We start from the raw sequence: 23,913 nt of genomic DNA, 5'->3' as shown, positions 1-23,913 counted from the left end.
TCCAAAACAATCACCAAGTAGGCGGAGCTCTGAACAGATTGACAGCTCAACTTCAAACAGGTCTGGTCGAAATGTTTCAAAGGTCGTAAATATAAATATATAACAGTATGTAGTTAGAATTGGATTGATCTGAATAAGTTACATCATGGAGAGATTTTACACATGCAGTTGCATTTTCAGAGATAATATTTTTCTCGAAGAATACAAACTTCATGTTCGATTCGTCTCAGAAAGCCAGTTCAAGAAGGATTATCAAAATGTAAGTGATCTACGGAAACACTGGCTAACGCCTTAATGTTAAATACTTTGCCATTTCTCTCTTAACGCTGTTGACATTTGCTTAAGATCCTCAGATCCCTGGGCTGTGTGTCTGAATCTCAGTTCAAAGACGTGATTGGAAAGGTGAGTGAGCTCTCGAGAGCAGAAATCCCTCTTGCGGTAACGATGGCGAACAAGGCTGTCAGAGTTCGGTTATTTACTCCGTCGTGTATTTATAGATTCATGCAGAAATCGAGAGACGCCAGAATCATACATTGAAATCAGCAGAGAGAGCAGCTACAATCAAGGAGATTTATACACCTCTTCATCAACATGTTTATAATCTACAGGTACATAAAATCAGAAGTACGGGCAGTCTATGATTCAAACCCGTTCATTGATATACTGCAATATCATGTGCCCTCTGCAAGGAATCATTCCTGGCCTCAGAGCTTTTGCAGATGATAAAATACTGTGCTTCAAGTGATGCAACCGTGGAAGGACTATTAAAACTCATCCAGAGAGAAGCAGGTGAGCTTCTTCTTTACTCAGTCATCCCAATTTAAACCTTTTGACCATCAAATCATGGGAGATAAATCACAAGTCAACTAATTCTGTTTATTGGATATTTTGCAGCACCAAGAGTCTTCAGATTCCCAGTGTTCCAAAAGGAATTCTGCAAGGAATTTATAGAAGAGCTGGAGCATTTTGAACAGTCTGATGCCCCAAAGGGCAGGCCGAACACCATGAACAATTATGGGGCAAGAGTTTTTTTTTATCAATATACACTTAATCCAGTTCTCATGTGATTGATATTGCCATCAAAATGCAGACTAATGTTGTTCTTTGTTTTATGCCAGTCATAATAATAATAATAATAAAATAACAATAATTTAACATCTCTTAACAAATTCAGATTCTTCTTAATGAACTGGGCTTTGATGAGAGCTTCATCACCCCACTGAGGGAGGTCTATCTGCGTCCGCTCACGACTCTGCTCTACAGCGACTGTGGTGGAAGCTGTCTGGACAGTCACAAGGCTTTCGTGGTCAAGTATGCTATGCGTGAAGACTTGGAACTTTGTTATCATTACGACAACGCCGAAGTCACTCTAAATATATCCCTGGGAAAAGACTTCACAGAGGGGAACTTGTTCTTTGGAGACATGAGACAGGTGCTTATAAGACTTATATATATGTACAGAGAGCTGTATATACACCGATCAGGCATAACATTATGACCACTGACAGGTGAAGTGAAAGTGAATAACACTAAGAAAAAAAAAAAAAGTTCTTAAAGTTGAGGTGTTAGAAGCAGGGAAAAATGGGCAAACGTAAGGATTTGAGCGAGTCGGGCCAAATTGTGATGGCTAGACGACTGGGTCAGAGCATCTCCAAAACTGCAGCTCTTGTGGGGTGTTCCCGGTCTGCAGTGGTCAGTATCTATCAAAAGTGGTCCAAGGAAGGAACAGTGGTAAACTGGCGACAGGGTCATGGGTGGCCAAGGCTCATTGATGCACGTGGGGAGTGAAGGCTGGCCCGCGTGGTCCGATCAAACAGACGAGCTACTGTAGCTCAAATTGTTCAAGAAGTTAATGCTGGTTCTGATAGAAAGGTGTCAGAATACACAGTGCATCGCAGTTTGTTGCGTATGGGGCTGCATAGCCGCAGACCAGTTAGGGTGCCCATGCTGGCCCCTGTCCACCGCCGAAAGCGCCAACAGTGGGCACATGAGCATCAGAACTGGACCACGGAGCAATGGAAGAAGGTGGCATGGTCTGATGAATCACGTTTTCTTTTACATTGCGTGGATGGCCGGGTACGTGTGCGTCACTTACCTGGGAAACACATGGCGCCAGGATGCACTATGGGAATAAGGCAAGCCAGCAGAAGCAGTGTGATGCTTTGGGCAATGTTCTGCTGGGAAACCTTGGGTCCTGCCATCCATGTGGAGGTTACTTTGACACGTACCACATACCTAAGCATTGTTGCAGACCATGTACACCCTTTCATGGAAACGGTATTCCCTGGTGGCTGTGGCTTCTTTCAGCAGAATAATGTGCCCTGCCACAAAGCAAAAATGGTTCAGGAATGGTTTAGAGGAGCACAACAAGAAGTTTGAGATGTTGAATTGGCCTCCAAATTCCAATAGTATCCAGCTGCAGCCCCGCAGCACACCAGTTTCAGAACCCCATCCACAGAACCGGAAGTGAGGGGCTGGGCTTAAACAGTCATAGTTGCGCTATCCATATATGTAATTTTCTTTTATAAGTTGTTATCACATGGATTTTGATCGGATCGATGTCTACAATATTTAACAACAATACTTTTAAATAAAGTTACTTTTCTGTTCATATAATATGAACAATGTCATGATGTACAATGATCAATATTTTAAAACATAGCCTATTGATCATGCTTAATATCAATGAATAAAGTAGTTGTATAACATGTTGTAAAGTGTTTCCCATTTGAATATAGATATATTAGTATTATTTCGTTCACATTCATGTTGTTACAAATAATACTGACAGAAAATAGCCTATGAGATTTAATGCTAATGGACACAAACACTGTAGTTTATTGTTACTTCAACAATACTAAAACTTTTTTAAAATTATTTTAAAAATATATTAGGCCTAATACATTTGTAACATGTTATAAAGTGTTTCCCATTTGAATCTATATTCAATTGTATTATTTCGATTGAAAATAATAGACAGAGAATGTGACATTTCTATTTTTCAAATGTCAAATAAAAATAACCATTTAATACAAGGCCTTAAATTGAAACCTGTTTCTCTGAAAAAAAAAAAAAAAAAAAAAAAAAAAAAAAATATATATATATATATATATATATATATATATATATATATATATATATATATATATATATATATATATAAATATCTATATATATGTATATAATATTTCTAAAATAATAGGTTTACTATGAATTTAAACGGCACATAATAAAACATAAAAACATGCAAAAAAGTTATCTTAAAACACAAAAACTTGTGACTCTTAAGCCCATATCATGGCATTTCTGCAGAAATACTTGAAAAGATGAAAGTGTTTTCATCCCTGAAAAAGAAATGAATACGTTTTATTAATTAATAATTATTTAATATTAAGACAAATAATATATTTTGACAAATGCAAAAAAGCTTTAATGATAAAACGTGAAAGACGTGAAAATATGAAAGTCTTTTCATCCCTGAAAACAAAATTAATGTTTTATTAGTGAATAATTATTTAATATTAACACAAATAAATATCTTTTGACAAATGCAAAAAAAGCTTTAATGATAAAACGTGAAGATTCTATTTTCGTTCACACACAACTCAACATATTCTCCTTCATGCTTCTGTTCACATCTCACTGGCTTAAATACATGTTTCTCTTGTTCAAGGATATGAATAGAAAAGTAACTTTATTTAAAAGTATTGTTGTTAAATATTGTAGACATCGATCCGATTAAAATCCATATGATAACAACGTGTATGGGTAGCGCCGCTCACTTCCGGTTCTGTGGATGGGGTTCTGAAACTGGTGTGCTGCGGGGCTGCGGCTGGATATATCTCCCAAATTCCCCAGATCTTAATCCAATCGAACATCTGTGGGATGCGCTGAACAAACAAGTCTGATCCATGGAGGCCTCACCTCGCAACTTATAGGACTTAAAGGATCTGCTGCTAAATTCTTGTGCCAAATACCACAGCACACCTTCAGGGGTCAAGTGGAGTCCATGCCTCAACGGGTCAGGGCTGTTTTGGCAACAAAAGGGGGACCAACACAATATTAGAAAGGTGGTCATAATGCCTGATCAGTGTGTATATATATATATATATTGTTGGGGGTGGGGTGGTGCTAAAATGTTAATTTAAGGTTCATGTCATATGGCTTAATATGTCAATATTAAGGTTTCTACATTAAACTATACTCTAATTATAAGAAGAAAAAAATATAGTCAATTCTGAAATTTTTCTAGATTTAATATTTTATGTTTTTTATAATACATTTATAGATTTTTTTTAAATAGGCATTTTATAAATATTTGCTTATGTCACCGACTATAAATGGCAATTATTTACCACATAATAACTTCATAATATCATCCCTAATATTTTTTTCACACACAAATTAGTATAAATCAGTCTATAAATATAGAATTATCACATTCCCCATTCAACTACCCTAAAAGAGCAAGCAAACAAATTATTCAAGAAGAGATTTTATTTCATGATTATAGAACACATTAGTTTACTTTACAAATACACTGAGAGTTTTGGATGAAACACTGGGCAGCACAAGCATGCAGCCTAGTAATGCACGTTAAAGATGTATTTACAGTGTCCTGAATTGTGTGCGTTTGTCCTAGGTGCCTCTGAGTGAGACGGAGTGTGTGGAAGTGGAGCATCACGTAACTGAGGGTCTGCTTCACAGGGGTCAGCACATGCACGGCGCTCTGCCTATCTCTTCAGGCACACGCTGGAACCTGATCATATGGATGCGAGCTTCACGTGAGAGGAACAAACTCTGCCCTATGTGTGGTAAGAGACCCACGCTAGTGGAGAGTAACGGATTCAGTGATGGCTTCACCATGAACCCTGATGATGACACTAGTAGGAATGTGTCATGTTCTTTAACATGATGTTTTTCAGTGCTGTTTTTGTCTAATTTATGGTTTTACCTTTGCTCAGTACTTTTAGCCTAGAAATCTAGACGCACCCTAACTCCAACATCTTGATGTGGGTCTGGCTTGTCAGGCTACAGTACTTAGGTAATCAGGATAAGTGTGCCTTTTTCAAAATCAGTAACCAAAGGTGCTTTATGTTCTTGGGTAATTTTGACTGCAAATTACCTGATTAAATAGTGAATTGATTGTACATGTAGTGGTTTTAAGCCTGCTATTTTAGTCAATGTCTTATCTTAGGATGAATTATACAAGGGATGTGAGATGTACAATAAAATATGATAAACAAAAAAACATTCTAATGTATATGGCTTATATGTACAAAAACATTAATTTCAATAAATACTTTTAATCTTCATTTTAAAAATTTTACTAGAATTCAAGTTGTCAGGAGAAGGAATTATTGCACCTTAAAACAGTTCTTTTTTTTTGTCAAATCTCATGTCAGCAAACATCCATCATTTGCAACCTGCCCAGTTTCACATATCCGTGCAACAGAATATAAAAATACAGACAAAACATCCCACTAACACAGCTCACACAAACATTCTGAAACGTTCAAGCAAATAAAATAAAAGGCCAAAATCAAAAGGTTTCAATTATTAATTCTTTTTTTTTTTTGGTTGTTTCTTTTCCCCAACTTTCTTTTTTTTGAGTGTTATAAGCAGGGAAAGAAAGGGAAAGCAAGGGAAAGCATGGCTTCGGAGAAAGGAAACGCTACTAGACCCAGAGGTATAATCAGTTATAGGGGAAAACAAAATCATAATTGTTAATCCATGTAATCCTCATATCAAAGATACTGGAATCTTGAAAATAATGTTGATCTAGTTTTCACATTATCTATGGTGTTATACTGATTCCATTTAGTAAAATTGACTGCATTTGCAGCACTTTTTAATTCATTTGGCTTTTTAAAATAACAAACAAAACCCATGTTTGATGCATATATAGCATAAATCAACACTCGGTTTACCGTGCTATAAAGTGCTGTCTGATCCACTCTGTATCATAAGTTAAACATGAACATGTGTATTAGCAACACGGGAGCTTCAAACAAGCTGAGACGGAGTGTCCAATGTTCCACACTGTTCACAGTTCCACAACTGGAGATTCGACATTATAGTGTTGTTTCACTGCTCATGTCCCTGTGATCCCTGTGTCTGCCTCTAGGGTTAATATCGGCGTCGTCGTAGTCCGACTCCATCTCAATCTTCACTTGGGGCACGGGGCAAGACATCCCTCTGGCCAGTGGCATCGCCGGGGACGACGGACAGGAGATCTTCAGGTGCAGAGTGATGCTGTGGAATGGCAACTTCCAGTTACAAGAGTGAGGAGGAGGAGGAGTAAGAGGAGAGGGTTATGACAGGGAGGAGGTACAGCTGAGTATCAGGATGGGAAGCAGGAAGTCTGTATTAAGATTATTGATGCAGGTGACAGAGACAGTGTGACTGCACAAATGTTCCAGGGGAAAGATTTGGGATCAGGGCACACCCAAATCAGAAAAAAGGCTCAGTATGATATCCTAAGTGTTTCATATTATGCGTTAAGGAGATAACTAAAGTGTTTGAATAATTACTAGGGCAATTAACCTTTAGGTTCTACTTTAACATTAGTTAATGCATTAGGAATCATAAAATAATTTTGGGAATCGGTTAATGTTCATTTCTACGTTAGACATTACTAATACATTTTTAAAATTTAAATATACCATATATAAAGTAATACATACATTTTTTTGACAGGAATGTTAAAAAAAAAGGTTGGTATGATTTAAAAAAAATATTTAAAATAAAAGAAGTCTTTTTTTTTCATAAAGGCAGCATTTATTTGATCAAAAATACAGCAACGAAAGTAATATTGATAACGGCTTTCTATTTTTTTTATATATACATTTTAAAATATAATGTATTATATGGAAAAGCTGAATTTTCAGCAGCCCAGATCCTTCAGAAATCATATTAGCTGGTTTGTTTAAATATTAATAAGTTCTGCTGCTTAATGTTTTCAGGATTGGTTTTTATTACTATGAAGAGCATTATATATATATATATATATATATATATATATATATATATATATATATATATATATATATATATATATATATATATATATATATATATATATATATATATATATATATATATATATATATATATATATATATATATATATATATATATATAAAATGTAAAAATCTTTACTGTCAGTTTTGATCAGTTTAATGTCTTTGCTGAGAAAAGTATTAATTTAAAACAAAAACTTACTGACCTCAAACATTTGAACAGTAGTACAAAGCTATTGCATATAGAAAATACAAAATAATTATTATGAAGACTATTATGAACAATAGTATATAAATTAATATTATCCTAAATAAAAAAAATAAAAAAAGTTATAATACCTAATGCAATAACTAATGATAACAAAGTCCCATTAATATTTGCACTATTCTCAAAACTTGCTACGTGTACTAGACTAACTGGAACTAGTTACAGCACTTGCATATTGTTGGCTTGATTGCTTCTATTGCTCTCCTTATTTGTAAGTCGCTTTGGATAAAAGCATCTGCTAAAGCGTCTGTAAATGTAAAATCAACCTTTGTTAAAGTGAACACTTCATCCAAACCATGCCCCCTGAACAGCAATGCAGACATGAAACCCAGCAGATTTTACATTACTACATCAGAGTGATACAGAGGAATGCGTTTGGATAAGTTAATAGGTTGTGGAGATAGTGTGAGAGAAACCAGGCTGGGAAACCTTCATAAAGCAAAAAAACAAACAAAACAAAAAACAACTTAGAAAATCTGGTACAAGCACGGAGTTATTCTGTATAAGCACTCTTATTGGGACCACAATCACACTGGAGAAAGAAACAACCAAAATTCCTTGAAAGAAGTAAAATACATTGTTACATTAATCACTTTATATCAACTAAAAATGTAATGCTTTTGGAAAGCTTGCAAAAAAAAAAAAAGTAGGGTACAATATATTTATTCAAATAACTTTTCTCACTGGCGTCTTTGCCAGTATTTCAGGAAAATAAACGGAAACTGTACGCACATCTATTATGCAAGTTAATTAATTATTATTTATGTGTTTCTTTGGGTGTGAAAATGTAAGCAAACACATATGCATAACATAAATTACAATTTTTTTTTTTAGAACAGAATGCAAAGTAAAATACTGGTGGATGCATGACAACAATTCTATCTGCATTGCTTCAAAGCGCATGGCAAGGCAAAAATCTATAGGTAAATACTCAAATAATGTATGGCAAAATACTGTATACAGGGGCTTGCATGACCATTTTATTGGTCTTAGCAGTTATACATTTAATATTCTGAGCTGCCTCTCAACTATGTCCTCTACTTCTATGTAAATATCAATGCAATATTTAGTATCATTAAATGTCGAGTGGTAGTGAGTGGAAATGCTCATTTTTAAAATCTAATAAAGTCAGTATCAGTGGTAGTAACTGCCTGGTTGGCATCGTGCCGCCCACTCTGAGTTGGAGTCTGGCGCCTGTAGGAGGTCACGGTAGGGAACGTGTAGTTTGAGCACACAGTACCTGCGATCCAAGTCTGAATCACTGGGGGAGCAGTTTGTATAAGGTTGGTACTTGTCCTGTGGGCCAAAGAATAGAGGAAGATAAGTATATGCATGTGCAGAATGTGTCAACTTTACACTCATGAGGCTCTTCTCCACCAGAAGGTGGCACCAGTGAAACACAATGCAATAGTGGATCTCAACTATCATTGAAATATAGACCATTTTTGGGTGAAGACCAAAGATGACTAGTCAAGTCTGCAATCTCTCATTTAAATCATAGCAGCCTGGGTATCTGCCTCTGAGTTTTCAGGCTATTGAAACACTTACTTCTTCACAGTCATCCCCTGCTTTGCCTTTCTTTTTGTCCTTCTTGGTGGTCTTCTTGTCTTCCTCCTTTTTCTTCTTTTCCTTCCCAGGCAAGAGATCGTCCACCCATGCCAGATCATGTTGAGAGAAGACCATGTCCAACAGCTTTCTTACCACCATGAGACCAAGAATCTGAGGGATCGAGAGACGGAAACGGTTTATTTGTATCTTTCCTGTCCTTAAAAACCTTGAGAAGTGAATTACATCATTCACTAAATCACAGACCGTTGGAAATTCAGTTGATGAACAGAGCGGCCTTTTCACAACGTGATTGAACTACAAAGTACAATGATCCCTTACTAAATAGATTACATTCAGAAAGCTTTATTGAAACTAATATTGTTTTATGAGTCATGATCTACATCAGTGCTTACGGGATTATTTGTGTCAATGTAATATGTTACCATACCATGACTGGGAAGATGATAGCGAGGAATGTGGATTTAAGGATCCAGAGAACAGCTAAGCACACAATCTGCACCAGTGTGAACAGGTGGACTCTCCTCAGCGGTACGTGACGCAGGTATGAAAAGTCTGGCTGGTGTTTTGCTGGCATCATGATCAGTTTGATCCTATCCCAGAACTATGAAAGGCAAAATGAGGTAACACTTTAGAAAAATGGTCCATCATTAATAGGTAACTATGCAGGAAGTAATTCAGGACAAATGAGTAGTACTACATTAACACTTCAGCTACTACTACTAACTAATATGGAAACAAGACTAATCAGTATGTAATATCAAATTTAGGACTGAGATAGTTCCTTATTAGGAATAACTACTGAATCAGATATGTCTCATTAAGAACTAATAACTAACTATGACAAATTATAAAGAATTACTAAAGAATTACTAACCACAACATTAATCTTTTTTTACTCTCAACGTGGTCATAAAATGCATCACTAATTATTCAAGTGTCACTCTTTGAGAACTACTAGTGATCCGGACCATAATTTTTAAAGTGAAAAAGATGTTTTTCACTTCAAAATAATGGTCCACATCACTAGTAGTTCCTGCAGAGTGACTAGGTAACACTTGAGTTATTACTGATGCATTTTACTGACTATTTACAGTAAAAAAAGATGATTGATTATGTCTATCATTTGTCATAGATAGTGGATAGTTATAAATGAGGCTAATCTCATTCAGTACCCAAAATGTTTGATTAGATATGCAGTGGGAAAAAAAATCTGTCATTATTTACTCACCCTCGTGTCATTCCAAACCCAAATGACCCTTTTCAAGCTGATGAAAGTGAATGAGGACCAGGCTTGTTTAGCTCTAAAAGTCAAACCTTTTCAATTAATATCCAATTCACTTTACAAAATGATTTGTTCACAAAAGGGATGGATCTGGTTCTCGACTGGCTTGATCTGGTTGCAGATCATTTGAGGGGAAGATTATTAGTGAATAACAACTTTATAGCTTTAGAAGAATTTAAATGTAGCGCACAGTCATATGGATGACTTTCATGATGTGTTTGTGTCCTTTTTGAAGCTTGAAATCAAGAAAGTCAGAAACAAGAAAGTCATTCAGGTTTGAAATGACAGGATGAGTAAATAAACTTCTTTTAAACATGATTTTTTTTCTGCCTTCATTTTTAGTCCATTATTTTACCTCACTTAAGACAATTATGAATTCATATGCCACAGCTTGCCACATAGAAAAGAAGAGAACTTTAATGTTTAAAGACAACATCAGCTTTTAAGCATTTAGCCTCAAAGTAACAAGAACTTAAAGGGTTAGTTCACCCAAAAATTAAAATGCTGTCATTAACTCACCCTCGTGTCGTTCTAAGCTCGTAAGACTAAACTCGTTCATCTTTGGAATACAAATTAAGATGTTTTTTATGAAATCCGAGAGCTTTCTGACTCCACATAGACTGCAACACAATCACCACTTTCAAGGCCAGAAAGGTAGACATTGTTAAAATAGTCCATGTGACTACAGTTGTTCAATCTAAATGTTATGAAGTAATTAATGACAGGATTTAAATTTTTGGGTGAACTAACCCTTTAAATACGTTTGTATTCATTCAGTATGTAGTTACAGTCTCCGCACAAGGTCCATCATTTTGCTATTGTCCCCCTCCTGTTCTCTAGCTGACATTAAACTACATTACTAGAGCACAGTAAAGAAGCACCTGGCCACTGCCAAGCTACTCAAGAGGGTGGATGTTCACTGCAGTCTGACAGCTTCATCTAAATGCAGCTCAAAATTGCCTCAGTAAACCCAGCCAGCATGCAAATATCCATTCCCACAACACCACACTTCTTACCCTGCACTGTCACAGTGTGGAGAAATCACTCATTTCTAATCACTAAACACAGTTGTAGTGTGCATACAAATGAGTGTTACATTCACACTCCGAGTGCAGCTTGTGATGTTTTCCTTGTATAGTTTGGTATGATATTAAAACTTAGCAATGTCAAAAACCATAAAAGTACACTGGCGATCAGAGTTGTTCCGAAAAGTTCAGTAATAGCTGTGAGGTGAAGGAAAAGGAGTTTGAAAATGTTATATCCCTAAAGGTACTTACTTGGATGCCACTGAGGGAAGCGACACCCATGTAGAGGAACACTCCATACAAGACTGGCATTGGAATGAACTATAAACAGAAAAAAAAAAAGTACACTTCAGATGCCAAAGCTACAGCAGTCACACTTAAAGTCAAATTGAAGACAAAACTGACCTTATTTAATCATATAACATTTATAATATAATAAACATCACCTTGTTTAAATATTTTTTATTTATTAAAAAGTAATGTGGGCTATTATATAATGTTAACCAGTAGCCAAATAGCCATTTAATCATTGTTTAAGAGAACTCACATTCTCAGTCTGGCTCCATTATGGTACAGTATGTAAAGGCCACTTTACACAATTCAATCAGTTTACTGATGAGTAAAACCCAGCCTTTTTTTTCAGATTCACCAGATTATGGAAGTAAAATTAATTTCAGAGAAACAGATGTAGCTTGCTTTTGCACAATTTTAACAAAATAGTGAACTTACTGCCTTTGGAAGTGCTTCCTTACATTTTTTAACTGTTGGTTTTATCAAGGTTTTCTAAGAATGTTTGACCTTTAAAAACATTTCAACTGCATTTAAAGTCACATGAATACTAATAATAAAATTACAAAAAAAAAATTTTGAATGCCATGGCCATTACGTATAATTTCATCTGACCAATTGAAGATGACTTTCTGGTTGATATTCTATGTTCGCTTTAACTGTTTTAGAAATTCAGAGTATTTTAAGTAAATACATACAATTTTAATGTCCAAAAGTTCGGGGTCAGTAAGATTAATAATGATATGCAAGAATGCATTAAATTGATCACAAGTGACAGTAGAGACAAAAAAACTATATTTAAAATATATACTGTTCTTTTAAACTTTCGATTTGAAGAATCCTGAGGGCAAATGATCAGATTTCACAAAAAAAAAAATTTTTCAACTGTGATTATAAAAAGAAATGTTTCTTGAGCAGCAAATCAGCATATTAGAATGATTTCTGAAGGATCATGTGACACTAAAGCCTGGAGTAATGATGCTGGAAATTCAGCTTTGCCATCACATGCATAAATTACATTTTGTAATATATTAAAATGGAAAACTGTTTTTTTAATTGTACAATAATATTTTTTAAAAATGACTGTTTTTATTGTATTTTTGATCAAATAATTGCAGCCTTGTTGAGCATAAGAGACTCATTTCAAATACATAAAAAAAATATTTTGAACGGTAGCATACATAACATTAGTTTGCTCTTTACCCATTTGAGATAGTACAGCTGAAGCAGAGTAGATCATACAGACATCCTCATAGAATTTTTTATTTTTTTTTAAATAATAGCTAATCTACCATAAATGATAGGTCAAGTCAGTATTAATTATCTCTGTCATTTCAACAAGCTCACTTGCAGGATGGGGGCCAAGAAGATAGACACTCCTGTCATCACAAACACCAGGATTCCTGTCAGTCTTTGTTCTCTGTAATTGGAAGAGAAGCAGAACAAAAAAGACACTGTGAGTAGAGAACTGTGATATATGTACTGAACACAATTTTATTCTATGTATTTGTGTTTTAACTATACTGTGCACAATAATAAAGTAGCTACTTTCTCTGGCAGCCTCTTAAGCAAACATTTTTAGTAGGCATATAAATTCTTAAACATAACATTTGTCACTGCCCGATTTACACAAGACATGTAAACAGGCTACATAAAAGTATTTCAGTGATTCTGACTGTATCCAAAAGATTTAAGCACTATACGGCTACATTTTGAGGTTTGGCTTCTGTTCCATGTAAATTAATTACTATTTGGATATAAATGTGGTCCACCTGCTCATGTAAATTATATTTCATGACAATCAAGTAATAAGTTGCTTTTGTAATACGTTTTGATAGCCCACCATCAATAACCATTTTATAATTTATGGCTTTTATTAAAGAAAATACTTAATGTCATAAGCTAAAAATCACTTTTGTCTTTTCTGTATAGAGCCAATCAGAAACGCTATCAGTTTGAGACCAGCAATGGTTGCTATGTCTGTCTCACCTCACACCCAGGAACTGCGGCTGTTCCCCTGGAGCACTAGACTCGCTCTCCATCTTCAGCGAGTCAATGTGAGCGATGGAAATGACAGTGGCCGCCACATACCACGGCAGGCCCATAAAAGAGCAGGCTGCCATCAGAAAGCCCACCCACAGTAGATCCAGGTGATATCCGCAACCTTTCTGTAACAAACAGATAGGGAATGTGAGGAAAAGTCAATGGAAATAAAAAACATCTGCTCACTGCATGGATACCTTTAACTTATTTTCCTTGCGGTTGACGATGACAGCACTGATCTGCTGATCCATGAAGATGAGGATAGTTACGAGGAGAGCAGGGACAGAGCTTGCCAGGTAAACCCACCACGGATTCTTTCCGAATGGCATCACAAACCAACCCCGGTCGGGGCGTGTGGGCTACATGATTTGAAAACAAAATAACCAATACATCTTTGAGGAAAAACTAAAGAGGAAGCTTTATTAAAAAGTCACACAAAAAAAAAAATCAAGATCAGTTTCATTCTCCAGAACATGTGAGTTGAACTTCATTTACTCTCACCTTGAACTCTGTGGGCACAATGAGTTTGGGTGTTTTCAAACCTATAAGCATGTCCAGTCCCACAAACGTCATGATGGACATGAAGATGGAGAAGTCACTAATTAACTTCCTCAGCTTGATAGAAACAAAATATATTGAAAGAATGAATAAAACAGCTACAGAAATATAGCACAATATTGTTGAAGAGATACGGTTAATATACTGGTCTGCAAATCTGCCACCGTTCTATGAATTACGCAGTTTTGAATGCTGGAATGAATGTCAACACAAGATCACTAAAGAGTTATTTATTTATTTAAAGGGGTCATGAACTGGCTTTTTAAAAAAAATTATACTGTTGTATGAGGTCAACTTATGACGTTTGTGTGGTTTTTACATTCAAAAACATCATAATGAATAAGTAATAGGCTATTTTCTGCCATGGTTTTGAGCCTCTCTAAAGACACGGTCGGTTTTGATGGGCGTGCCGCACTGAAGACTTGGAAGTAAACGCTCAAGGCTAGGATTGGATAAGATTTGCATATTTAATGAGCTTCTTCTCCCCCTGTCAGTGACAGCGTGTGGCAAACGGCAACCGGAATGAATCTCCCAGCCCACAGCCAGGGCTCGCTAAATGTCTTTATCGAACAAACACTATGATTCATCTCTCATCCACCCGTGATTGATTGGAATTTTATCAACGTTACTTGGCCCGCCGATTGATGAATATAACCGCGAACCGTACACACACACACACACACGCGGTGGGCGGGCCTTTTAAATATCAAGTCAAGAGAGTGAACAACGCACATCAACAACGTAATGAACCAAGAACACCACAAATAAAGTATTCTCCAGCCTGTGACAGCGTGCTTCAGTCAGATAACCAATACTATCCGTAACAATGCAATACTATCGCATATAAAAGACATGTTTTACTCACATTAGTGTGTTGCTTCTTCGTTCATGTAATCTCATCCTCTCTGCAAATCCAGTCTGGTTTACGAACAAATCCGTGTTTAAATGAACATACGTGCAATGTCTTCCCCACGTGAGTTCATCCATGCATTCATAATATTGTAATCCGAAAAGCTTATTCGATTCGATGCTGTTTAGCTCTATGCTGTTCTTAGCTGTCAGTCGGTGGGCGGGGCTACAGAATCAGGCGTTGTTCTTCTTCTGTTGAGGCGGTGCTTCACTAAACTCTTACGTAATAGCCTCCGCATTCTGAGATTGATTGTTTGCTGGGCCTGGTGTCTATACAAGCTTTTCTTTGACTAACAAGGACGTTTCCAGCTCTGAAACTTACAGGATATTCTTATATTATCATGACCTTTTATATATCAAAAGCTCAAGGAAAAGTGGATTTCTCAATTCATCAGCGCTTGCACTCAGAGACTGAGAGAATGATGCATGCTTCCAAACACATACACTGCATCCGAAATCGAATAATTCCATACTATATAGTACACCAAAAGTGTAGTATGTCCGAATTCATAGTATTGAAAAAACAGTAGGCGAAAAATCCCCACTAAAGTGCGCATTTGGACACTTTACTATAATAATGATAACTTTATTTTCTATAGCGCCTTTAAAGGAGCTTCTAAAGGGTAGAAACACAAAGGAAATACAATTACATTACTATCCCATAAGGACACGGGGCGACGCAACTGACGCTGGTAGGTCACGTGACAGTAACAACATTTCATTCACACAATGTAGAACATACTTTTTTGAACTGTCGCAAAGTAAGTTCAAATTCAAATGTTGTACCGACTCAAACAGTATGCGATTTCAGATGTAGCAATAGACTAAATTAATTTGTCACTATACTGTATATAAGACACTATATACACGCAATACAAAATGTATTAAGGACTGCAACAGTCAGCGTTTATACCGCGTGATCAAGCATTGTTTCATGATTCAGATATGAAACTGTGAGACTGATTTTGTTGTTAATGCAATAAATACAAGTTTAGGTTTCCAAACTTTTCTTTTGTCTATTTGAAAGATCCAACCAAATCTGTCAAGCGTCTTTTAACAGAACGCATAAAGGATGTTGTAGTCACATGACTCCTGTACTCAAGGTGTAAATAATAATAAACAACAATACTAATAATATATGGAAAACTATACTCTTTCTTATACTCTTAAAACATGCATGTAAAAAGTGCATAGCATAAATATATGCTTTAAATAAACATAATAAGTTTTGTGTCACATGCATGATTAAACCCACATCACTTTGTTCACCTTTCGTGATTTTGCAGGTATAAAGCGCTTTTGATTGATCTAACACCAAGAAAGATCCTACTGATCTTACTAAATCCCATAAGTAATTAGTAAAATGCAGAATAAAAGTTAGAGACAGACAACTTTTCTTTAACAAGATATAGACAGACTCAAGGTTTTGACATAAAAGAGGAAAGGATGTCTAAGGTCTAGGGTCTTCACTGGTCTTACCTTTGTGGGAAAGTAGCGACTGAATTTGAACTTCTTCAGAGTGACAGTCATAGTGTAGGTCCCGAAGAACAAAATGAAGGACATGAGAGCAAGATCTGGAACATACTTGCAGGTTTTTCCCACCAGTGAGCCCCCATATTTCACACATTCCTTCTTACTCAACTGAGTCCAGTCCAGAGCTGTTACGTTTAACTGAGAAGATGGGAGAAACGCAGAGGGAAAAAAAGGTACAAATCAGGGATAGGAGGGAGGAATTTAGACAAAGCAAAGGATGGAAGGGTTGTGTGGTGGATAAATGGCAAAAAAGAGAAAAAGAGATAATAAAACAGGACAGGACCAAAAACAGAGTAATACTGCAGGAAAGATCAGTAAGAAAGGAACCGTTTTAATTAAACTAATTAGATTCACTTATTATGGCATAATACAAAAACACAAAATATTATTGTGGGCTATAAAATCAGAGATAGTTAGTTCAAATACAGTGGATTCAAAGGCTGTAATCTAATCTGAGGTCATGCCAACACAAATGTTAAAACAGATGTGAGTGAGGTGAAGACAATAGGCACTTACACCAAAGAGAGCAGAGGAATTATCTGGCACTGGGACTACAACATCGAAGATCATTGGTGCCACTGAACAAACAGAGAAAGGGAGAATCAGAGAGGAAAATGAGCAGAACAAATGGAAATCTGAATAACACTTTGTTAGGAGGATTTATCCAGCCAGCTTTGGCAAATGTAAATGACTGCAGGTGTAGCCCCACTAAACTTTTCATTTGGTTTTTGAAACAATCCAGCGCACCTAAACTACTTTCAAAAGACCTCGCTGCTAGTTTTCATTATAATGCAGGCCATAAGTACAAACTCATAAAAAAACATGCCATCTGTCCAGGTGAAACTCATGCTTATTGAAGAGTACTCACATCAATCAGCAGCCATGTTTGGGGTTTGCAGCAAAAACAAACATAACACAAATAAGTTACAATAATCACATGCACTCAGCCAGTTATCTAAACACCCAATGGAACTTTGTTTAATCAATTAATTACTATTTGGCATATGAATGTGACCGTACAGTGACTCCAAAGTGACATTTATTCAGTAACACTTTACAATAAGGTTTGATTCATTACCATAAGCTTATGTTTAAAGTATAATGAAATAACATTGAATCATACCTCTACAGCATATTAATCTAAATTAATGTTCACTCTACAGTACATACACTACCGTTCAAAAGTTTGGGGTGGGTACGTTTTTTTTAAATGTTTTTGAAAGAGGTCTCATGTTCACCAAGGCTGCATTATTTAATCTTGTTAAAAATGCATTAGAACAGAAATATTACTACACTTTAACATACTGTTTTCTATTTTAAAATTTGCAGACTGTTATATATATATATTTTATAAGGTCAAAAAAATATTTACAAAAATGTGTTTGCAATATGATCAATACCATACATTTAGAAAATAGTTCATTTTAAACACGATTGAGCATTCTTAAATGATACCAGCTAGCACATTAACTTTATGTTTTAGTTTTAAGTTTTTATTTTTTAGTCTCTTAGGGCTGCTAAAGTTAATGTGCTAGCTGGTATCATTTAAGAATGCTCAATCGTGTTTAAAATCAACTATTTTTATATATATATATATATATATATATATATATATATAAACATAACTTTTATTAACAAGTTACAGTATTTTTAACAAATTTGAGTTATATCATGAACCCTCTTTTTAGCATGTCAATGGATATGACAATGTTATGGCACTTTTCCACTGCAAGGTACGGCTCACTTTGGCGCTTTTCCACTGCATGGTATGGTTTGTTTAGTACCATCTCGGTTGAGGTTCCAAGCATGCCGTACCGATACTGAAATGTGACGTGTAAACACTGCATTGGTCAGAGAGAATCATCACTACCACTACCGTAGCTACCATTAAATGCTTTTGTGACTGTGATATAGCGATTGAGACCCTAAACACATTGCTAAACGCAAGATTAGCTTACCCTCGTACACCGTTGAGCAAACCAAGTGATGTCATCATCTGTGCTTCGTCCTTACATCCACATGCACCTAATGGGGTTTTGGTTTCCTTGCCACTGTTGCCTCTGGCTTGGCGTGCTCAGTTGGGGACACAAAATTTTTCAACTAAACATCGAAATAAATCTAATTAATAAACTAAATTAACCATATAAACTAAATTACTGATCTAATTATTGATCTAAAGCCCACACTGTCTCTGTATGATAATTGAAATGAACTGATGACATCAGCGTTTTCTCCAGAATGGCTATACAGCTGAATAAAATTATGCTGCATTATTTTCCTGTTTAACACTGTAAAGCTGCTTTGAAACAATCTACATTGTTAAAAGCGCTATATAAATAAAGTTGACTTGACTTGACTTGACATGTCGAGAAGTAGAGACGGTGCAACTATAACGATCATTCTATAATCCCACCCACTTAGAAGCGGTACTAACTGCAAAGCAAACTGAGCCAAAGCGAGCCAAGCCGTGCCGAACCAAGTCGCACCACTCAGTGTAAAAGCGAAGCGAGCCAAGCCGTACCATGCAGTGGAAAAGCGCCATTAATGTATTTGGTCTTGGATCTGCTACGCTGCTGCTAAATTGCTGCTGCTGTTGTTGTAGATTATTGCTGCTGCTGTTGTTGTAGATTATTGCTGCTGCTGCCGAGCAAGTACAGGTCTTTTCTACTGCCAATAAATACACTGATACGCTGATATGAGCATGTAAGACATACTGCTGCTGCACAAATAGCATATCAATAACCCATAGCAGACCTATACAGGTGGAGCTGGGGAGGTTGAGGGTTTTAGACAAACTCTGAGAGTGTGCTGCAAACTGCTATAGTGAATGGTAACCAGCCATTTAAATGTTGAGCAGCAAGTTCATTGGCTGCAGATGCGACATGAACCAATCAGCTTGTGCCAAGGTAACACTGTAAATATCATCAGCTGCGTTAAAGACCAATCCGCCTATGCCATCTAGAGTTTCATGACAGAACTAGGCATTTAACAATGAACAATAGTATATTTTCAGGGGATCTAATTGCACCTTATTGTAAATTGTTACCATTTGTTCTTCATGTGTAAATCCTGACACATTAAATAAAGGTACATTTGTTTTAAATCTAATTTATTTTACAGTTTCAGAACTGATGTGCTCTACTCAAAAAATGGACTTACTCGGATCTGGCGCCACACACTCGCACTTGTAGGCCGTAACGTAGTCCGGTTTAAAGTCGGTGTTGATGGGATAGTATTTAAAGGATCCAACCATCTTCTTGATGGCATCAGAGATGAAGATGAATGAGATGAGGCTAGAGAAGCCTTCCTCCGTGAAGCGCGTCATGTACTTTATGATGTAACTGGCATCGGTTGCGACCAGGAATAAGCACTGAACGCAGGAGTGCATTCCGATCCACAGCCTAAGCTCCATATAATCAATCCCATTATTTCTAAGGAAAAGAAAGTTTAAAGAAAAAATAAAGAGAGATAAATGCTAGAGCAGTGAACACAAGAGAGCAAGAGGTTATTTGCATCAGTGAAGAGAGATGATTTATGAGGGTCTTTTACTGGGTTGATGAAAGTGAGCAATCAAGGCTGTACTTTATTGTCCTCAATAATAGACTGTGAAATTATGATGGATTGGTGTGGATGGCTCTCTCACTTGCTGAATTCATAAAGCAGTTTCTCAAAGATGAGGATGGGGCCTGTTGAGCTGAGAATAATGAGAGGTTGACCGCTAAACAAGCAGAATACCGTTCCTGCTAGAGCGGTGCCCAAAAAACTCTCCATCACACCCTGACAGACAATTAAACAGGGAGAGAGACAAGGAAACAAGGTGAGAAAGAAAAGGGCTATAGATGAAGCTAGGTCACAAGCGTGCTTGTTAAATGCTCCATAAAAGATGATGACATGCAACTTTAAGCAAACTGTCATGTTCAGTGTCAAGTAGAAAACTGCAAGGTGTACCTGGTAATTGTCTGTGGCATCCCCTAGAAGGCCCCCAAAGGTGATTGCATTGGTTATGCAGCCCAGGTAGATGAAGAGTACCGCAGAGATGGACTGAATGTGGATGCCTTCATAAAAGTCGCTCAGGTACCAGGGGATCTTCCTCTTGACGTCAAGGAAAAGGCCACCACAGAACCTGCCCCGTAACATAGATGTTTAATATATTATTCATCAGTGACCTGTCCTCTTTAGCTTGTATTAGACAGACAGACAGACAGACAAAGGCAAGATCTATCTTGAATATTAGCACAGAGTGCTGGCACCCATTTTCTATCTCCAAGTCCTCACATGCCCTCTTGAGAAAGCGCCAAAAAGAGCATTACATTTTCTTTTTGTGACATATTGATCAAGATACGAACTCTCTTGAAACTTGGGGCTCTGCAGTATCTTTCAATTATTTGTAAAAGACAGATAAAACAAGAACACTTTGAGCTCCTGAAACTCAAACGTTCAGTCAGAGTGTTTGAGAGACTCTGCAAGGTAAAGTGCAAGAACAGTTGGTCCTGAAGATCAACAGGCAAATGTACATGTGCCGTACACTCAGATGGCAGGGCTGTGCGCAATTCAGAACAAAATTCTGGCTGTCATTTAATTTTAAAATAAATTCCTGAATTTAAGCAGAATTTGAATTGAGGTGGCAAACATGAGGCAGAATTAAAAAAGGATGGATGGATGATGCCTAATTATGTCAGTCAGTGTATTCACACACCCACCTCCCTGTAAATGCCAATTCTTCGCCAAGTTCGTGTGGAACAGGCATTTCCTCATCCTCGCCAGCAGGCCCTCCACCACCTGCTGTCCCGTTCATCTGACCCAGCTCATTGAGGGAAAACACAGACTTCCTTCACAGAGAAACAAAAGAGGAATGTAAAGATGTGAAGCATATGGTCTGAACAAAGTCACAGAAGAAGAAACTTTACCTTTTGTCTGCTGAAGGGATTTTTTTAGGGGGTTCTATGCGAATTTTGGGGTCCCATTCTCCAGGTGGAAGCACAATCACCTCATCCAGGAACTCATCAATGCCAGCAATAAGATCCTCTCGGTCCCTGGCTTTATATGCTACATCACTGAAGAGCTGCGGATCAAATAGAGGAAATCAATCTTGGATGACTTTGCATGAGTTTATATTTTTATAGTTTATATATTTTAAGTTTATCTGGAAGAATTGAACATTAAAGATATGAATTGCATAACAAACAAACAAATCAATCAAACTTACATCATCCACCATGAGAGTGGCAATGGCTCGTCCAATCTCATTGTAAGATTTGCCTTTACCAGGAGGCCCAAGTAGCACAAACAAGAATCTGTCCATTAGGAGAAATATATTCAAAGCTTAAGTTCATTAAACTTTTGCCATGATCTTTTTACAGGCATATTGTGAGTTTTTAATGTGCAAAACTGTTACCTGGTGGGCACTGGGACTTCTGTCAAACCTCCAAGAGTAGTGGCCTGAGACAGCCGAACGAAGGCAACAAAGGGTTTTTCTAAGAAGTCGACTTCTCCCACCAGAACATTGGATGCCTCTGCATCTCTGGGGATTTTCTTCATGAACTTGTTCTTCAGCTGAAATGAAGAGCAAAGAAAAAATAACATAAAATGATTTGGTGGGTACAATAGGGCCCATATGTTGTCCTTTAACTCTTCTGTTCCATCGTAGAACCCTTATGTTGTCATTAAACCCCTTTGTTCCATGACAGGACCTTTGCTGTCATTTAACCCTTCTGTTCCATCATACATACCCTATGTTGTCAAATCAGGGGCTCTCAACTCCACTTTCCTGCAGAGTTTTACTCCAACCCAAATCAAACACACCTGAACAAGCCCATCAAGGTCTTCAGGATTACTAGAAAGTTAAAGGCAGGTCAGTTTGATCAAGGTTGGAGCTAAACTCCGCAGGAAAGTGGACTTCAAGGGCCAGAGTTAAGAACCCCTGGTTTACAGGACCCTCATGTTGTCATTAACCCTTCTATTCCATCACAGGACCCTCATGTTGTCATTAACCCTTCTATTCCATCACAGGTCCCTCATGTTGTCATTAAAGGGTTAGTTCACCCAAAAATGAAAATTCTGTCATTAATCACTTACCCTCATGTCGTTCGACACCCGTAAGACCTCCGTTCATCTTCGGAACAGAAATGAAGATATTTTAGTTGAAATCTGATGGCTCTGAAAGGCCTCCATTGGCACAATGGCACGTTACACTCTCAAGACCCTTAAAAGGTACTAAAGACGTCGTTACAAAGTCCATCTCACTACAGTGGTTCTAAAATAACTTTATGAATCGGCGACAATAGTTTTTGCGCGCAAAAAACCCTAAATAACGACTTACATAGTGATGACGATTTCAAAACACGGCCTCCTGAAGCTTCGAAGCGTTATGAATCAGTGAGCCGAATGATGATTCGGATCGCGTGTCAAACCGCCAAACTGCTGAAATTTGGCGATTCAAACCGTTGATTCGACTCGCTGATTCATAACGCTTCGAAGCTTCATGATGCTTTGTTTTGAAATCGTCATCACTATGTAAGTCGTTATTTAAGGTTTTTTTGCGCACAAAAACTATTGTCGCCGATTCATAAAGTTATTTTAGAACCACTGTAGTGAGATGGACTTTGTAACGACGTCTTTAGTACCTTTTAAGGGTCTTGAGAGTGTAACGTGCCATTGTGCCAATGGAGGCCTTTCAGAGCCATCAGATTTCAACTAAAATATCTTCATTTCTGTTCCGAAGATGAACGGAGGTCTTACGGGTGTCGAACGACATGAGGGTAAGTAATTAATGGCAGAATTTTCATTTTTGGGTGAACTAACCCTTTAACCCTTCTATTCCATCACAGGACCCTCATGTTGTCATTAACCCTTCTATTCCATCACAGGACCCTCATGTTGTCATTAACCCTTCTATTCCATCACAGGACCCTCATGTTGTCATTAACCCTTCTATTCCATCACAGGACCTTCATGTTGTCATTAACCCTTCTATTCCATCACAGGACCCTCATGTTGTCATTAAACCTTCTAATTTCATCACAGGGCCCTCATGTTGTCATTAACCATCACAGGACCTTTATGGTGTCATTAACCCTTCTATTCCATCACAGGACCCTCATGTTGTCATTAACCCTTCTATTCCATCACAGGACCCTCATGTTGTCATTAACCCTTCTATTCCATCACAGGACCCTCATGTTGTCATTAACCCTTCTATTCCATCACAGGACCCTCATGTTGTCATTAAACCTTCTAATTTCATCACAGGACCCTCATGTTGTCATTAACCCTTCTATTCCATCACAGGACCCTCATGTTGTCATTAACCCTTCTATTCCATCACAGGACCCTCATGTTGTCATTAACCCTTCTATTCCATCACAGGACCCTCATGTTGTCATTAACCCTTCTATTCCATCACAGGACCCTCATGTT

General features: G+C 37.1%; 2 protein-coding genes across 6 annotated transcripts in view; one reads left to right on the top strand and one right to left on the bottom strand.

Annotated features, from left to right (window-relative positions):
* The first annotated feature begins 14 nt into the window (after window positions 1-14).
* Window positions 15-6,729, top strand: ogfod2 (2-oxoglutarate and iron-dependent oxygenase domain containing 2). Of its 4 annotated transcripts, none has more exons than XM_079815579.1 (8): window positions 15-60; window positions 181-259; window positions 346-402; window positions 498-608; window positions 690-789; window positions 895-1,019; window positions 1,175-1,432; window positions 4,643-5,551. In XM_079815579.1, exons 5-8 carry the CDS (start codon window positions 720-722, stop codon window positions 4,913-4,915), a joined length of 726 nt encoding a protein of 241 aa, XP_079671705.1. In that variant the 5' UTR covers window positions 15-60; window positions 181-259; window positions 346-402; window positions 498-608; window positions 690-719; the 3' UTR covers window positions 4,916-5,551. The 4 variants fall into 4 exon arrangements, with proteins under 4 accessions (XP_079671705.1, XP_079671703.1, XP_079671704.1 ...); XM_079815577.1 differs by having other exon boundaries at window positions 21-82; XM_079815578.1 differs by lacking the exon at window positions 15-60 and adding an exon at window positions 6,128-6,729 and having other exon boundaries at window positions 74-259; window positions 4,643-4,814.
* slc4a5a (solute carrier family 4 member 5a) overlaps window positions 5,389-23,913 on the bottom strand; it is a 52,204-nt gene continuing 33,679 nt past the window's right edge. The window contains exons 9-26 of one of the 2 annotated variants that reach the window (XM_079815574.1): window positions 21,893-22,050; window positions 21,704-21,791; window positions 21,405-21,559; window positions 21,198-21,326; window positions 20,446-20,620; window positions 20,141-20,274; window positions 19,657-19,928; window positions 17,014-17,048; window positions 16,444-16,635; window positions 13,999-14,112; window positions 13,695-13,856; window positions 13,444-13,622; window positions 12,802-12,874; window positions 11,419-11,487; window positions 9,287-9,460; window positions 8,839-9,009; window positions 8,531-8,586; window positions 5,389-6,255 (exon numbers count right to left, since the gene is read on the bottom strand). In XM_079815574.1, the coding sequence (XP_079671700.1) occupies window positions 6,075-6,255; window positions 8,531-8,586; window positions 8,839-9,009; window positions 9,287-9,460; window positions 11,419-11,487; window positions 12,802-12,874; window positions 13,444-13,622; window positions 13,695-13,856; window positions 13,999-14,112; window positions 16,444-16,635; window positions 17,014-17,048; window positions 19,657-19,928; window positions 20,141-20,274; window positions 20,446-20,620; window positions 21,198-21,326; window positions 21,405-21,559; window positions 21,704-21,791; window positions 21,893-22,050 (2,517 nt within the window). In that variant the 3' untranslated portion in view covers window positions 5,389-6,074. Of the gene's footprint in view, window positions 6,256-8,029; window positions 8,587-8,838; window positions 9,010-9,286; window positions 9,461-11,418; window positions 11,488-12,801; window positions 12,875-13,443; window positions 13,623-13,694; window positions 13,857-13,998; window positions 14,113-16,443; window positions 16,636-17,013; window positions 17,049-19,656; window positions 19,929-20,140; window positions 20,275-20,445; window positions 20,621-21,197; window positions 21,327-21,404; window positions 21,560-21,703; window positions 21,792-21,892; window positions 22,051-23,913 lie in introns of those variants that run through there. The other variant, XM_079815575.1, reaches the window with a different exon arrangement.

This window comes from Gobio gobio (assembly GCF_949357685.1).
Source record: "Gobio gobio genome assembly, chromosome: 4".
Classification (NCBI taxonomy): Eukaryota; Metazoa; Chordata; class Actinopteri; order Cypriniformes; family Gobionidae; genus Gobio; species Gobio gobio.
The sequence above is the reverse complement of the archived record's forward strand: the minus strand, read 5'-3'. Positions and strand labels throughout refer to the sequence as shown.

What these genes read in the sequence shown, in the direction of transcription:
- ogfod2 (XM_079815576.1), top strand. Translation starts at nt 146, where the DNA reads ATGGAGAGATTTTACACATGCAGTTGCATTTTCAGAGATAATATTTTT. An exon ending in ACTCATCCAGAGAGAAGCAG is followed by an intron (nt 790 to 894) that starts GTGAGCTTCTTC and finishes GATATTTTGCAG; the next exon opens with CACCAAGAGTCTTCAGATTC. An exon ending in TCTTTGGAGACATGAGACAG is followed by an intron (nt 1,433 to 4,642) that starts GTGCTTATAAGA and finishes CGTTTGTCCTAG; the next exon opens with GTGCCTCTGAGTGAGACGGA.